The sequence below is a fragment of the Podarcis tiliguerta genome, assembly GCF_965153285.1.
Source record: "Podarcis tiliguerta genome assembly, chromosome: 2".
Classification (NCBI taxonomy): Eukaryota; Metazoa; Chordata; class Lepidosauria; order Squamata; family Lacertidae; genus Podarcis; species Podarcis tiliguerta.
This window is the reverse complement of record NC_139535.1, coordinates 43248647-43263828: the sequence shown is the minus strand read 5'-3', so window position 1 is coordinate 43263828 and position 15182 is coordinate 43248647. Positions and strand designations below refer to the sequence as shown.

The 15182-nt window shown below is 39.6% G+C and overlaps 1 protein-coding gene across 3 annotated transcripts in view; it reads left to right on the top strand.

The window, feature by feature from the left end:
* Positions 1-15182, top strand: part of CACNA2D3 (calcium voltage-gated channel auxiliary subunit alpha2delta 3) — a 480742-nt gene that overhangs the window by 320961 nt on the left and 144599 nt on the right. Inside the window, exon 14 of one of the 3 annotated variants that reach the window (XM_083420934.1) lies at positions 9474-9491. The exons of the other annotated variants lie outside the window; for them this stretch is intronic. Within the exon in view, the coding sequence (XP_083277060.1) occupies positions 9474-9491 (18 nt within the window). The remainder of the gene's footprint in view (positions 1-9473; positions 9492-15182) is intronic. 3 annotated transcript variants of the gene reach the window in all.

Genomic DNA, 15182 nt, shown 5'->3' with positions numbered 1-15182 from the left:
AAATCTGGTGAAAATCCACTGGTGGCCTGCATTGTTTCCGAATTTAGGAGCCATTTCAGAATTCTTAATTTGTTTTTATTTTTATAGACGTTCTGGGGCATCTTCTGAAGGTCACATGCCAGTGACGGGCAGGACCAGAGACCACAGTGAGCAGAGGAATTAATTTAAATCTTACTATTTATTCACTTAATTTACACCCCACTCTTCCTCCCCCAGGAGCTCAGCAGACAGATGAAACAAAAGCAAAACAAAAATATTCTACGCAGAGTATGACGTTCCCCCCTCCCCAAAAAATGATTACAATTTAAAACATCTAAAATCAGTTACGGTTAAAAACATTCAAGAAGCAGTTAAAACAGTTTAGGAACAGTCTTCCACCCAATGATATTGTACTTCGGTGCAGTCCATTCCTTCCAAGTAAGAGGCATTATCAGAGTTGCAAGACACAGTCCAGCCAGACAAAAAAAAAAGTTTGGTCCAGTGAGAACAGTTCCAAGGGCCAGAGAGAGCTGGGGGGTAGAGATGCCTGGTGGGCCACAGCTGGCTCTGGGCCTGTGTTTCCCCACTCTTGCTATTGTGGCCGTTCCCTGTCCTATCTACCCAGTAGGTAGACAGGCAGGAAATGACTCCCCCTTTGCTGTCAAGTTGTGGAGGAGGGCTAATAACAAAGTCAGCCTAGTATGGCTTGATAAGGCACAGCCTCTTCTTTGCTCTGCCAAGAGCGGAAGCAGTAGAATGGGACAGTAGCAATATAAACCTACAAAACCCTATGAAATGCAAATTCTGCTGGATGGCCGTGCTTCGGTTCACATCCTGTTTTGGAAAGTGCAAGCTACAAAGTTCACTCTTAAGTGCCAACAAAATGGAATGTCTCCCCCATTCCCAATTGCAGACGTGGTTTGGCATTGCCTGGCTCCATTCAACAAGGCATATGTTTCACAATGCTAATAAAATCTTACATACGTATGAATATCCAACAATTCCTGAATGGGAGAGGAGTTTGGGGGAGGCTGTTTTCACCAGTTCCTCCCCTCTTCAGTCTCCCGTTCCAAACTTTTTCTCAAGAATCATTGGAGACAACCCATTAACTATATAAAACAACTATAATTACATTTATGCAGTGATGAAAAAGCAAATAAAAGATAAGCCAATAATAAAAACCCATCCGTTCAAATGAGACATAGGTCTTAAAAGAAAGTTTTAAAAACTTGTGCACAACAAGATCAAACGTAAGTTAGCAATCCAAGCGAAACCGAGATTCTGTTTTTCAGGGAATAGAAAGCAGTGTTGTAAAATGGGATACCTCCTGCAAAACATTATCTGTCTCTTATACCACTGGAACTGGGGGTCATCCAAGGAAGCTCAGAGGTGGAAGATTCAAGACAAACTGAACTGTGCTGCACAATTAAACTAAGGGAAATTGTGAGCACACACGCTGAACCCCTGTCCCTGGAGCCTCCCCCCCCCCCAAGAAGGAGACATGACACCAGCCTATGGGTTCAAATTAGGACACAACTTTATTGCATTTCAGGTGTAGGAAACTTGGCTTAGGCCTTGGAAGCTATCCCTCTCAACGCAGGGTATGAGGTTGTGCAGGACTAATAGGTGATGTGGGAGGGAACTGTAAAGCATGAACTTAAAATAAGGGAAATTGCTGCCATTTAGTGATGACCACCAACTTGGATGGTTTTAACATGGGATTAGACAAACGCATGGAGGATCACTGACTCCTAGTATCATAGTTTCAGTTCCAAAATCATCACAACCAAAAAGTTGAAAAATGGGGTCCAGTTACCTTTCACAGATCTCATTGGAGAAGGAGGCCTCTTTATTAGGTGTTCCTAATCATCTAACAGTACATCATAACCAAACTAGAGACTTTGGGATAACATTCTCTTTTTAGTCAAATGGCATGATACATATAGCAGCACAGTTCTGGGCCTGGCACCTTTTTTTTGATTTCTTTCTTTTCAAAAAGAATCTCAGTGGTCCTTGTTTGGCTGACCTTCTAATCATTTGTTTGAGACATGAGAGTTCTGCTCAGCACTAGAGTTCCATGATTTGTTTTAGTTGAGTTAATAGCTCAATGTGTTCAGTGTCTGCAGCTCCCCCTCCACTAAATGATTGGGCAACTTGCTTGCTTATGGCGATCATTCTGTGCAGACTTACAAGAAAGCGAGCCTCTTTGTACTTAATAGGGTTTGCTTCCAAGCATACATGCATAGAACAGGGCTATGTGAAATCCACATATCAACTGGCATATCACACACACACACACACACACACCCTACTTCCTGTAGGTATAGAGTGGTAGATAATTTAAAAACATTCTGTAAACATAAAAAATATTTTTTCTCAGATTTTAACAAATGACAATAAAAAAGGAAAGCACGTGCTAGGTGTGTTGGAAAGCTGTTTATTATCATGCTCATTGTTTGTAATGCAATTTCCTAACATATTTTAATGCCACAAATGCAATGGAAAAGAGGAACCATGAATAAATTAGCCACTAAAGTGTAGGACCAGAGCCAGATTGAGGCCCTTCTTGTGTTGTAATTATTGAATATCCTCCAATAATGAAAAGTGAGCTTTGGTGATTTCTCATCTGAGCTGTTTTTATATTCCCCAGTGCTCCAAACAGCCAGCTTTGTCTTTTCTTCCTTAAATATTTGTCTTGTAATTTACTTGGACCGCAGTCCTAAGCATCCTTCCTAGTAAGTCTCATTGAACTCAGTGGGACCTCCAAGTGGATATTGTTTTTGACTGGCCTATAAGTCTGCCTTGTAAAACATTAGCAAAATATATATAATAAAAATGATAAACATGTGCAAGACATAGAAAGGGATTGAAACTGAATCATGATTATTTGCACTTTATTTAAGTAAGATACTAATGTGAACCTGAATTAAAAATGCTGAATTAAAAAGCTGAATTAAAAATGCCAGCATTAAAAAGACAAACAGATGACATATAATACTCGAAGACTTGGGCAAAGGTATGAGGAAGGGGGAGAAACGATTTCCATTAGATGCAAGAAAAAGAACTGTTACACTCTGCTTTTGAGGATTAGAAAGCTTGAAGAGCCTTTTCTTTTGCTCAACACTTGTCTTGGCAGAGCCTGAAGAAACCACTGGAGTCAACAGTACCCATCGGGTTTTGCAGAGATAAGTAATTTGTATGCTCTGCTGTAAAGGGTCAGCCAAGAACACTTGCTTCTACTGTTATGAAAATTGTTTGTTTCCTGTGGCCTCTCAGGAGGGAAAGTGTCAGTCAAAGCAGCACAAATAATTTCAAAGAAAATCCTAACCAGGTCTAATGTGAGTTGCTTATGCTTCATACAACTGACTTCTAAACAGTCTAGCAACAGAATGAAGATGTATCACACAATGGTTCCTTAGATCTTGAGCTAGGTGGTGATACCTAGTGTTAGTCATATTCAGAGCACATCCATTCAGATAAATGGAATTAAGTACATTGATCTCCTCTGGTTATGACTTACCGTAGTTGATTGTCTCTATGTGTCCAGCAAGTCAGACCCTTAGTAATTAACCCTTATTTAACTAACCCTTAGTTAATAATGGCTAATCAACCTTTTTAAAAAAGACGTGAAAGCATCCGTTGTTGAACTGGATATTTCTTGGTCTGTGCTGCAGTTACTAAACTTTTTTTCAATTTTATATTTACTATGACAGCATTTTAGGACTATATTTGAAGGCAAACAGTCAACAAATAGTGATGTTTTAGTACTCTTATTATACTTTCTTGTAATTATTAGGAATATGATGTTTTAAAGAAGCCTTTCAGATGAGAGGCAGTAGCACCAAAAGTCAGGCCAGTTCAGTATAATATATATGCCACTTTCTGAAAGGGGCCAAAATGACCCAATGTGATGGGTGGAATGCAACATAGTACTTTAGTACTTAGTGGGCTATGTGTCTGTTGGATGGAGACTGCTCGCACAATAAAACTTCCCCTGCCCTCTCCTGCCTGCACACAGTGGGGAGGAAAGTGTGGGGGCACACAGTTGGAGGAGTGGGGTGAAAATCCCATTGCACAAGTGGACCTCGTTCCATGCATGCAGCACCCTATTTGAACCCTGCCCTATATATTTATTAATATTTGTGGATCAAAAAGATTAATTGAGAGAGGTTTTCTGCAACATACCAAACTTAACCAATCTTTCTTCCGGCTCCACGGGAGCTAAAACTCTTCCTATACTCTTGCTAAAGTTTACCAAACAGCTAGAATTTCCTTAAGGATCATTGCATATCATAATAGGTGAATTCATGTTGTCAAAATACAAAAGCTGAGCCAAAGTTTAATGAGTTTTGAATTCTGTGTTGAAATTAGCATGTTTTGAGGAATGAGAACATTTTGTCAAACAGCTGAGCGACCTACGTGAACATTGTGTTTCTCCTTTAAAGCAGGGCACCATTTAGGTACACTCCCAAGACTAGGGATCAGTAATGCTGTGCAAATGTGAGAGTTCATAAAAATTGTATAACTGTTTGAATAAAGTTTTAGAAACATTTCCCCAACTCAACTGAGCTACAGTTTAGTCAGGGTCATTTTATATACTCTTCATAAGCTGTCTACCCTGGCCCATGTGCTTGTCAACAGGCACAGGGTTAGGTTGGGCACATGTGACAGAGCAAGGATTACCAAGAACAGACAGTGCCTTAACTTTATCTTTATTTTATTTGGTTTAGAGGTAGGGATGGTCAAATTTGTAATCCATGTCACTTTGACCTGATCTGTTCATTCCTATGAGTTATTTTTCCTATGAGTTAACTATTCCCCCCCCCCCAAAAAATAGGCATTTTTCCAGAGGTGGTAAATGCATGGCATCAATAAGTTATGCTGCCCTCTTGTGCCCAAATACAGGAATCACAAGTCTTTGTCCATTACTGGCTCCTCTCTTGCTCTTGACCAGGTTGTTTCTCATTTTTACCCAGAGCAGAGTCTCTCTCTCTCTCTCTCTCTCTCTCTCATGTGTGTGTACTCTCCAGCTGTCTACTCCTCAGGCTTGTGATTTGTGCTTTAAAAACATTTTGTCCATTTGTCTGAGAGTGTACGATCTGCGTTGTTTGCCTTGCCTTTCCCTTATCAGCCTTCTTCTGCCCTTATTATGATCACTTTCTCAGTCTCTTTGAGATTCATTTGCAATGTCAGTAGCTTGGTTTGGTCAGTTGCCTGGACATGAGGATACCAGAACACATGCACACTGCTTTGGGGATCCATGATGAAAGAAAGATGGGATAGGAATAAATTAAAGGCCATCGCTGACTCTGTGGACCAGGAGAAGCACAAGCAAGTGTGAAGTCCTCAGGCCATGTGTGTGTAGAAGGGGTGCTGAGGGTTCCTTCCCCTCTCCCCCTGACTGCGGAAATTTGAATCTTCCTTGGGGTTGCAAGGCAAGCAACACTTGGGGACTGCTAAGGTTCCTCATTCTCAAGTCTGATGAATGAGCTATTACAGGGACTACACTGTTCCAAAAACCAGCCTTTGGGAGCTGCTGCTTCCTTCCTTCTTGTACTGGAATTCTGAGGTGGTAGTCAAAAGCCTGACGCTGATAATGATGACTTGCACTAATACTGAATGTGAAAAGGATGTTTTATATCAGCTTCTCTCTTCTACTACATTTAAAGTCATTTTAAAAATTGTTTAAAACAATTAAAATATTTTCTTTTTTACAGTCAGAGGAGCCTTAAATTCTACAGATTATTTGCCTCTGAAGTCAATCCAGTGAATTTGAAATTGTTTCCAAAAGTATTACTTTTTTAAAAAATTACGGCTGCCATTAACAGAGCAGAGGTATACCTAGGACATCAGTTTGCTGACAGCTTTTACATGAGCTTAACAGTATGGGGCAATCTTTCAACTTGTAACCATCTGTTACTCTGTGAAGTTCTGTGTGATGTTTTGGTCAGGCTATATAAACAATTAACATTTTCTACAGTATAAGATGAAATGCAGACCCCCATGCCTACAGATGCATATGATTAACTGTACTGCTTGAAATGGGTGCAAGTATATAGTATATTAAATATTGCATAGTGGGGTTGCAAATAGAAGGAATGCCTGGTGCTAAATGTGAGAAGGTGCTTCATACAGCTTTCCATATAGAATTGCATCCCTTTTTTGGAGTGTTTATTGCATCACCAATGAAACCTAAGAACTGGATGTGAGTCCTACGTCCCCATGGAAAGAGACAGGGGATGTATATAGGGTTTTATTTTCAAATTTGATACAGTTTATTTCAAAGCCTTCACAATCTTTTCACCATGCGGAATATCTCCACTGGATGAGACCGCACAGATTCAACGACATCTTGACTATAAATATGGTAACAGGTGCCCTCTGTGTCTCATGCATGGTCAGGTTCAGTTTTTCTCTAACTACGCTTCAGCCATTTCCCATGCTGCCCCACTGCCCTCAGTTTCCCTCAGTAAACCAGGAAGATGCTTGAACTCTCCTGGCAAGGAGGAGGAGACAACCTGGGAGTTACTAAGTCAGTTGCCTGTGTGCCTAAAACAATGCCAAACCAGACAGAGTCAGTCAAACACTTCCCTGAAAAATTATGGAAACCATTTGGGTCCAGTAGATTTTGGGAAGAGACTATCCTAAATGCAGACGCAGCTGAGGGACTGGGACGCTACGCTAGCTTTTCAATCATGTGCCTCTCCTATGTACCAGGAGAGATGAAGCAGTGCAGAGGTCAGTCTGTCGAAAGGCACTGGTGGAGTCAATCCAGTGCTTCTGCTGTGCCGTACCACTGCACCAACCTCCCCACCACCTCAACCCAGCCCTTTTCCCTCCCAGTAAACAACAGCAACTCACCTATCCAGGAAGCAAGTAAAGCAACTCTACCCCCATCAAGTCAGTCACTCCTGTCTAACTAGCCCTTCCTTCTTCCTTTAGTTTTATTCATATGACTTAAAATGCATTCTGAACATAGCTCCACTGGTTTTCTACAAACATCTTTGGATGTACAACGGCACTTCCTTTCCCTCTCTTCCAACTACCTCATGCCCCAAGGTTACCAGATTTTTTTCAATGAATCCGGGGACACTTTTCAACTTCAATTGATTTTGTATGCGGAGTGATTTGTAAATCCGGGGACTGTCCCCGGGAAACGGGGAAGTCTGGTAACCTTACCACAGATCTGCTCCATAGGGTTAGGGAAAACCCCATACTATATTTAGGAGAAAGTGGAAAGGAGAGGGAGAGGAAGTGCCATTGTGTAGCCAAAATTGCTTGCACCAGCAGAGCTGTTTAGTTGGATACCACCCAATATGCTTTAGCCTAGAGGCCTCAGCTTCAGTGCTGGTAAGATTTCCAAATTCTGGAGCATGGCATTGATGTCACAGCAGCACTTCTCAGGGTTCTAATCCAGAACCATTTCAATTCAGAGGATAATTCTCTCTTTTTAACCCTTCCCAGCCAAGCCATTCTTATTCCCATGAGCAAAATGGGCAAGAATCCCTGTTGATGCATGTCAGCCCTGAGACTGTAAAACTCATGAGCTAGCATGTGTGAAGAAGCATACATGGAAACCTGTTATTGAAACAAGCAATTGATGATACTGAAGGCATGGCAGTCAGTGCAAGCAAGACTGGATGGAAGTCAAATTGGCTAGGAGGAACATGGGTTCTTCCTGCAATGTTTACACTTGTCTGTTGGAAACTTTCAGCATCTCCCTACTAAATTGGAAGAAGAATATTTAAGGAAGAGGTCAGCAACTTGTAGATTCCAGCTGGGAAGTATTTTATCAGCTGTTCTCTTTGGCTAATACTGATCTGTGTTTTTACATTGCACGCAATGCATTTTCTAAATGTGTTGTTGTTTTCTGTCTTCATCTGATGCTTCTAATGAAAGCACTTGCTGCTGACACGGTTTCTTAGGGGATCAGATCAAGACAGGCACTTCATGCTTGGAAGTTAATTGAGTTTGAATGAAAATACTAAAGGATTGGTGTGTGGGTGTGTTGGCGGTGGGGGGGGGCTTGTAATTGACTCTACTGGTTAATGCTCAGTTTTATTGACAAAATACCAGACATAGTGGCTACCCTCCTACCCCTGGAGTTGGGACTATGCAATGTAGTTGTTTTACCTAGCTAGTAATGTGTGTGTAGGGATGGACAAATCTGTCCCTTTGGATTTCTCACTTTTCCAGTCTCAAGTTCAGTTCACTCCATTTCCACATCACTTTGCAATGCTTACTTAAAAGCTCTCACAAAAACCTGTATGTATTTTCATACACATTGCGCATTTCTGTATGCATTTTTTTCAGGAAGTTTTCACCAATATGATGCACTTTTGCACATTGTTTTCATTAATATACTTGGTGTGTATGCGCACTTTCGCTTAAAATACACCTTTTTGTATACTTTGGTGCACTGTGGATCTACACTGCAAAAACGAGAGTAGTGCAAAGTTTGAAGGATAGCTGTGTTTCAAGTCATATAACTGTTTGGGAAGGGCAAGTTAAGTATGCTCATATTAAAATGCAAGCCATTTTCTCCTTCATCCCTATAATGTATGATATACAGTTGTAGAGCCCTATTTTGGATTGTTCATTTGAGTCGTAGCTCATGGTATACCTGATGAGTACATCTATGTGGACTGAATCAGCATGTCTTCTTTGGGAGTAATGTAGGCAAAGTTAAGCATTTCAGTGGCGTAGTGACTTCTACAGAAGGGTCAAATACTTTCTCAGCTCTCCTGCTGAAATCTCTAAATCATCTCTCACACTGATTTCAGTGACATAAATTAGTGTGTAGCTTTACACCGGCGTATGCCTTTATTTAGATATCAACAGCAACTTTGATCGGTTTGGAGTACGTAAGACAAATGGCACAGATTTTACAGTTCTTGCAATTCAGTTCTCAAATAATTGTGACAGTTTCAGTAGTAACAGTAGCATCCTGCCATTTAGTAGCATGAAGCTTTCGTTTACAAAATCATAATTGTGTCTTATGCACAGGCACTCAAATGCAGCTCATATTTGTGTTTAAATATGTGCACACACAATTATGAATGTGTATTTTGAATGGTCCATTAATTGGAATGGATCTTAACTGTAAGAGGGGCCTTAAAGATCCAGGAAAGGCCTTTTAAATGATGCAGTTACCTCTACGTTGAATTATATTTGTGTACAGGAAGATGGAACTTCACAATTCAAGTGTGATACCATATCTTTTGGGGAAACCATCCCTTTCCTCTAGCACTGCAGTGTTTTAACAAATTGCATAGTGCTAGTGATATTTAGCAGAGAAGCTGTCCTTTCGTTCCTCCTATAGTCCCATGTTTATGCAGCAGATTGAATTAATTGGAAATATTTCTCCTGTTACTTCCTCTATTTTTATTAGCTTGGTGATTTTTTTAAATTAATGAAGCAGCTAAACTCACGTTAATATATCACATCAATTATATAATGATGGCTTGTTCTATTTTGTTCTTGTTTTTTTCCAGCTTCCTCAGGCTCAAAAGGTAAACTATTTTCAATCAATACTTATTCAAAAGAAATCACCAACTCTTCATGTTTCCACAGTGTCATGAATATGGTACAATGGTGATCAGTGAAATGCTTTACAATGTCACAGCTGTAATGAACTGGAGAGCATAACATTGCTTAAATCAAAGCCAGGCATTGTAAGCAGTCAAGTCACCCACTGAGAGTTACAATCCAGGCACAATGTGAGAGCTATTTGAACAAAATGGACATGGAGTGGACTGCTGAGTTGCACAATAAAGGATCCATTTTGTTATCACTTTGAAAATAATAGACAACCATCAAATGGACATGGCAGTTACGAAGAAGCCATCCCTAGGCCGTTACATTCCCCACCGGAGGAACAATGGGATTCATGGCATGGCTATATCCTTTCACTGGTCCCTATTGTATTGTCTTATCAAAAGCCTCTCAGTACATCTAGCATATGGTTTGTCCAAGGAGGTTTCCATGCAACATGCTCTTGTTGTTGTACAGCTTCTGCTTTGATATGGTATGATCCAGAGCTACCCCATTGCATTTCATGATATCACAAACAACAATTGTGGCCAGCACAACATATCACTTGATGCCTGTTGCATCATTCTTGTATAATTCACAAATATAATTGAAACACACACGTGTATATATACACACACGCACTGCTACAGTTTAGAATGTCATTGTGTTATTAGGGGTGTGACATTTAGCCTCCCAGAATTCCTGTGTGATTACAACAAAATAGCTTTGTCCCTCACACGTCTGTTTTACCGTAATTATTACTAGATCAGCAGACTTGAATGGAAAAGTCCAAGTGCCCCTTTGTTTGTGTGCTCAGCTGGATTTTTCCTGCCATTATTGAGCAGGAAAGCCTCCCTCGCCACGGCTGTTTTTCACTTTTGTTTCATGAAGCAGTACAACTTGCTTTATCGACGCAGAGAGAATAAAGTAGCATGGTATGGATAAAAAAAGTCGGAGTGGCAGAAAACCTTTGGCATGGGAGAGGCGATCTTTAAGCTTTTCCTTGCCGCAGCTGCTTCTCTCCTCGAGGAGAAAAATACACAGGCACCCACTATATTTTCTTCTGCAGGGGCAAGCAATTATAATTTTAAGGGGGGTGGGGTGGGGTGGAGAGCTTACAGGGACAGGTTTAAGCTCCTTTCCTCAGAGCTGTTACTTTGATCATTTGGAGTAATAAAGTTAAAACACAAAACCAAAAATCTTTCTTCTGCCTCACGTGTAGCTTGGCTCCAGGTCAGAGCCAATGGCTGTAGTTTAGATGGTCCAATTACAACACAGGGTCACACATACGTGGAGGCCTCCATGTTGTTTTCTGTGAGGAGAACTATGCCTTCATGATAATGGTCATTGAGTACTCAAATTGTCACTGAGGTGTAAACCGCTTTAACTGTTTTATGGACCACCCAAGGAGCTTTAGCTTTGGGGTCGTATCAAAATGTAGTTAGTAAATAAATAATACATTGAGGACCAAGAACTTTTAAATGCCAAATCTATTCCAACCCAATTATCAGTGCAAAAATAACTACGGTCCTTTGGTTTCTAGTTTCCAGAGCAAGCAAAATCATTATGAAGATGCTTGCAGCTTCAATTCTAAATGCTCATATGAGAGAACAAGAACTAATGAACACAGTGGGACTTACTTCTGCCTCAACTTTGTAGGATTGTGCTGACCATAATCTTTTTAAACTCCTGAAACCCATTTGTAAAGGTTAATAGCCTTTTTAGACTTAGCAAAACTGTGGCTTTTGTTTTGTCCTTCTACATTATTTAGTAAATACAATTTTTGGTTAAACTCTTCTACCAAAATGCTTGAGCCCCTTTTTTAGTTGTTCATTCAGTTCAGAATAACCATCCACAGGGGGGGAGGAGAATACTTGAATTAGAACATCAGTATGGCTTTTGAGGGGGCGGAGCCTGCCACTTTGGTGTGCTTATTCAGTATGGAATGAACAGATGAAAGGGGCTTTTGTGTATAGTGTCAGTGATTTGTTAGGAATATTGCTAGAGTTAAGGCAAAGGCAACCAAGGTAGAAGCACTATGTCAGTTATGGGCATATGATTACCAGTTTAAAGTAGTGGCGGATATGATTCCTATTAAGAGTATGCCAATATCATGCCACCAGTTCCCAGCTCTGGAGTATATGCTGTTGTTCATTGTTACAGATCTACAAGACTTCCATATATTCTCAAGCTAGGTTCTAAAGGCAGAATTGTTGCTTTCTTAGCATCTCAAACGCCAAGTAATAAAATCATTTCCTTTAGGTATCACTGTTGTTCATTCTTTGAACCGCTTTTTAATGCCAGGAACAGCCCTGTTAAGTATGAACTCATCGTTAAGCATATGCACAGTCCCATTTCCAAAACATTGGGTAACCACAATCCGCTCCCCCAGACGTTGTTAGGAAAATGACCTGCAAGTCACTAGGTGCAATTTCCAGGCAGCCTTGGGCCCTGTGCTGGGAAATAAACAGGGAAATGAAAGAGGGATATAAAAAGTGAAAAGTATGAAACCATAATAGGTGTTGGAGATATCTTGCTGCAATTTATCCGTGTTTCTCTATAGTTGACTTGGAACAGCCTTCAGAAGCCAGTCTCCCTTGTGATATTACAAAACTGTTAAGGGATTCCATATTGTAATAGTTATTCTTTTCTCATCAGTCAAGTTTATTGTCTCAGTTCTACTTCATTCTCTTGAATAGCATCATAATTGTCTTTCAGTTATTGTTGCAAATCTCATAGTTAGTTTTCATCCCACAGGTTTGGTTTAAAATGTAATATCGCTGCTGCTTATTCCTAGGCTTAGCTCCAGCCTCTTCTATGGTTAGCAGATGTTGGATGCAGTCATGTTATTTTTAGCACTCCCACCTTAATTTGCATACGTTTTTTCAAGGCACTAGTAGCATCTACCTTCACTCATTAGTAGAAATCCCTTTTTGCTCAATAAAAGAGGTTGCTTGCATATGCAGTAGCCCCATTTCTTGCAACTTGTCTGTAAATGGTCATTGGTGATATATAAGCAGTTGCAATACTAAGGACATGCAGCGTAAATTGGATGCACAGTGTATGTGTGCCTATCTAATGGCTTATTTGGCTCATGAAGTCATAAGGCAGTCCTCAAACAGAAATATTTACAGAGCTACATCATCTTCTTCAGATCTGTATCAAGCAACAGGGAGTTGTTTGATAGCTAACATGAACTTGGTATGAAATTCTGAGTGGAAATGGAGTTTTGTTGAGTGTACTAATTAGTTCCCCCCATTCTGAATAACACGGAGATGTTTAACATTGAGACTTTCCCCCCAACTAACTGAAGCATGATGAGAAGTTTTCAAATCCATTTGGCATTTGTTTGTTTGAGGAAGACCAGTGCAGGGCTGATGCTTGTCTTTGTGAATGACTTGAATCCATGCTAGTGTACGCTTTGCCATATGGTGACTGAACTTGTACTGTGTTTTTGTTGGAATCTGTGTATCATCTACAAATGTTTTCTGTATAAACATTTTAAATGGTCATGTCTCTGTAAACATGCTCACTTTAATCTTCAGATGCTTCTAGAATAATAATGTTGCCATCCAACTTGACTTTTTAAAACTTCTATCTGCCTGAAATCTCATATCAACTTTTAGGGATTGTGTGTGGTTATTCTTTGTGGATATAAACAACCATTTTGGCGACAAGTGGCAGATTCTCTCTTATGCTACTATTAACTGTAGACTTCGAAGTATTTATTGCAAAAATAATAATAATTCTGAAAATGGTTTTAAGTAAGCTAACTACTATAAATACCTACCAGATACGAAGCAGTGTGCATGTTATTTAAAATATGGATGGCTATATGCAATGGACATTGATAGAAATTGAGGACAAATTGACATTTGCCAGTATACGTTTTTAGGCTGCCAGCAAGAAATGTTAGTACTGCTAAGAGTAAACTCAATGAAATTAATGAACATAAGTAACTAATGCCCATTAATTTCAGTGAGTCTTCTCTGAATAGAACATTGGATGCAACTCAAAAGTTCCTACAGTAACAATGTCATCTTATACAGGAATGCTCAGAAGTAAGCACCATTGAGTTAATGGGACTTCTAGGCAAATGTATATAAGGTTAAAACCCAAATGACCACATTTCATTCACATTTCTATAATTTATTGGTAAAGGGAACATTTGTCATGCCCCAGCGACTCAATTATTTCTGTCATTCAACAGAACATCTGAAGAATAACCAAGTGCCTTCAGTATAATCCATTTCCATGATTTATCAGTAGTTGTCAACATTTATCAAACATATTTTCACTAGAACAATCTCTCTGTTGGTATTTGTTACCAAACGTTCTGTGGCATTTCTTATAGTAATGGCTGGAAGCATTCTAGAGTCATCTAAAGGTTAAAGAGAAAAACAGCAGAACTACAGCAACAGGTGGAAGTGTTACTTTTAAAAATTATGACTACCATAAAAAGAGAAGAGATGGAGCTAGGACAGCAACTTGCTCACAGATTTTACACAAGCTTAACAGTATGGGGCAATCTTTCAACTTGTAACCATCTGTTATTTTCTGAAGTTCTGTGTGATGTTTTGGTCAGGCTATATAAACAGTTAACATTTGGTACAGCGCAAGACAGACCTCATATCTACAAATGCATATGATTAACTGTACTACTTGAAATGAACACAAGGACATAAGAGTTAAATATTGCATGGGGAGTTTGTAAACAGAGCGAATGTCCGGTGTGCTGTTTCACACAGCTTCCTATGTGGAATGGCACTGATCCTTTGAAGGGGTTACTGTGGCACTTCTGAAACATAAGAATTGAATATGAGTTTTAGATCACTATGTAAGAAGAGACATGCTGTAATAAGATGTCCGAATAATTTGGTTTTTGGATGAGCCTTCCAGGCTTATGATGCCATCAATAAAACCCCAAATAATTAATTCAGAGAAGCAATTAGTTTACTCTGGGCTTTGAATCTGTGTATTTAGCCCTCCTGATTCCTAACCTATTCTGTTCCTCAAGCATAAGCTACTCCTGTGTAATAGCCCACTGGGGCATTGTTTTACTTGCTTTGTTGAAACAGCAGGCTTCAAGCTGTGTTATCTTATTCCTGTTGCGAGGTATTTAGTACTGAGCCTGCATGAAACAGGAGGGACTATATATTAGCCATAGTAATGAAAGAGAGTCAGCCTTGAAAAAATATTTTTTCTAAATTGAAAACATTGTTCCCCCCTGCCCGAAATGTTTTTAGAATATGCCTCTGGCATATAATCTTACTCCCTCTAAGTTTCCAGCAGCTTCTTTTCTCTTTGAGTCTTAACTTATTTGGGCAAGGCTTGCGGTCCTTTTATCTTGACACTATTCTGTTTCCAAAAAGCTAGACACATCATTTATCATTCGCTGCTTCATTTACTTTTTCCTACTTCAAGGTGCTGAATTACAAGGAAAAATTGGAAAATTTGCAACCCTGATATTGCCGTGGAAATGCATCAGCAATTTTTTTTAGCATTTTTATTAAAGTTATCTAAAAAGTTAAATTGAACCAAATGAAGTACAAAAGAACAATATAATGGTACAGTAGCTATTTATGGGTTGTTGTTTTTCTGGAGTGCTGCTTATTTTCTTTGCAGTGCATTTAAACTCTTTTTAAAGCTAATGCCTGTGTGCCTGGAGG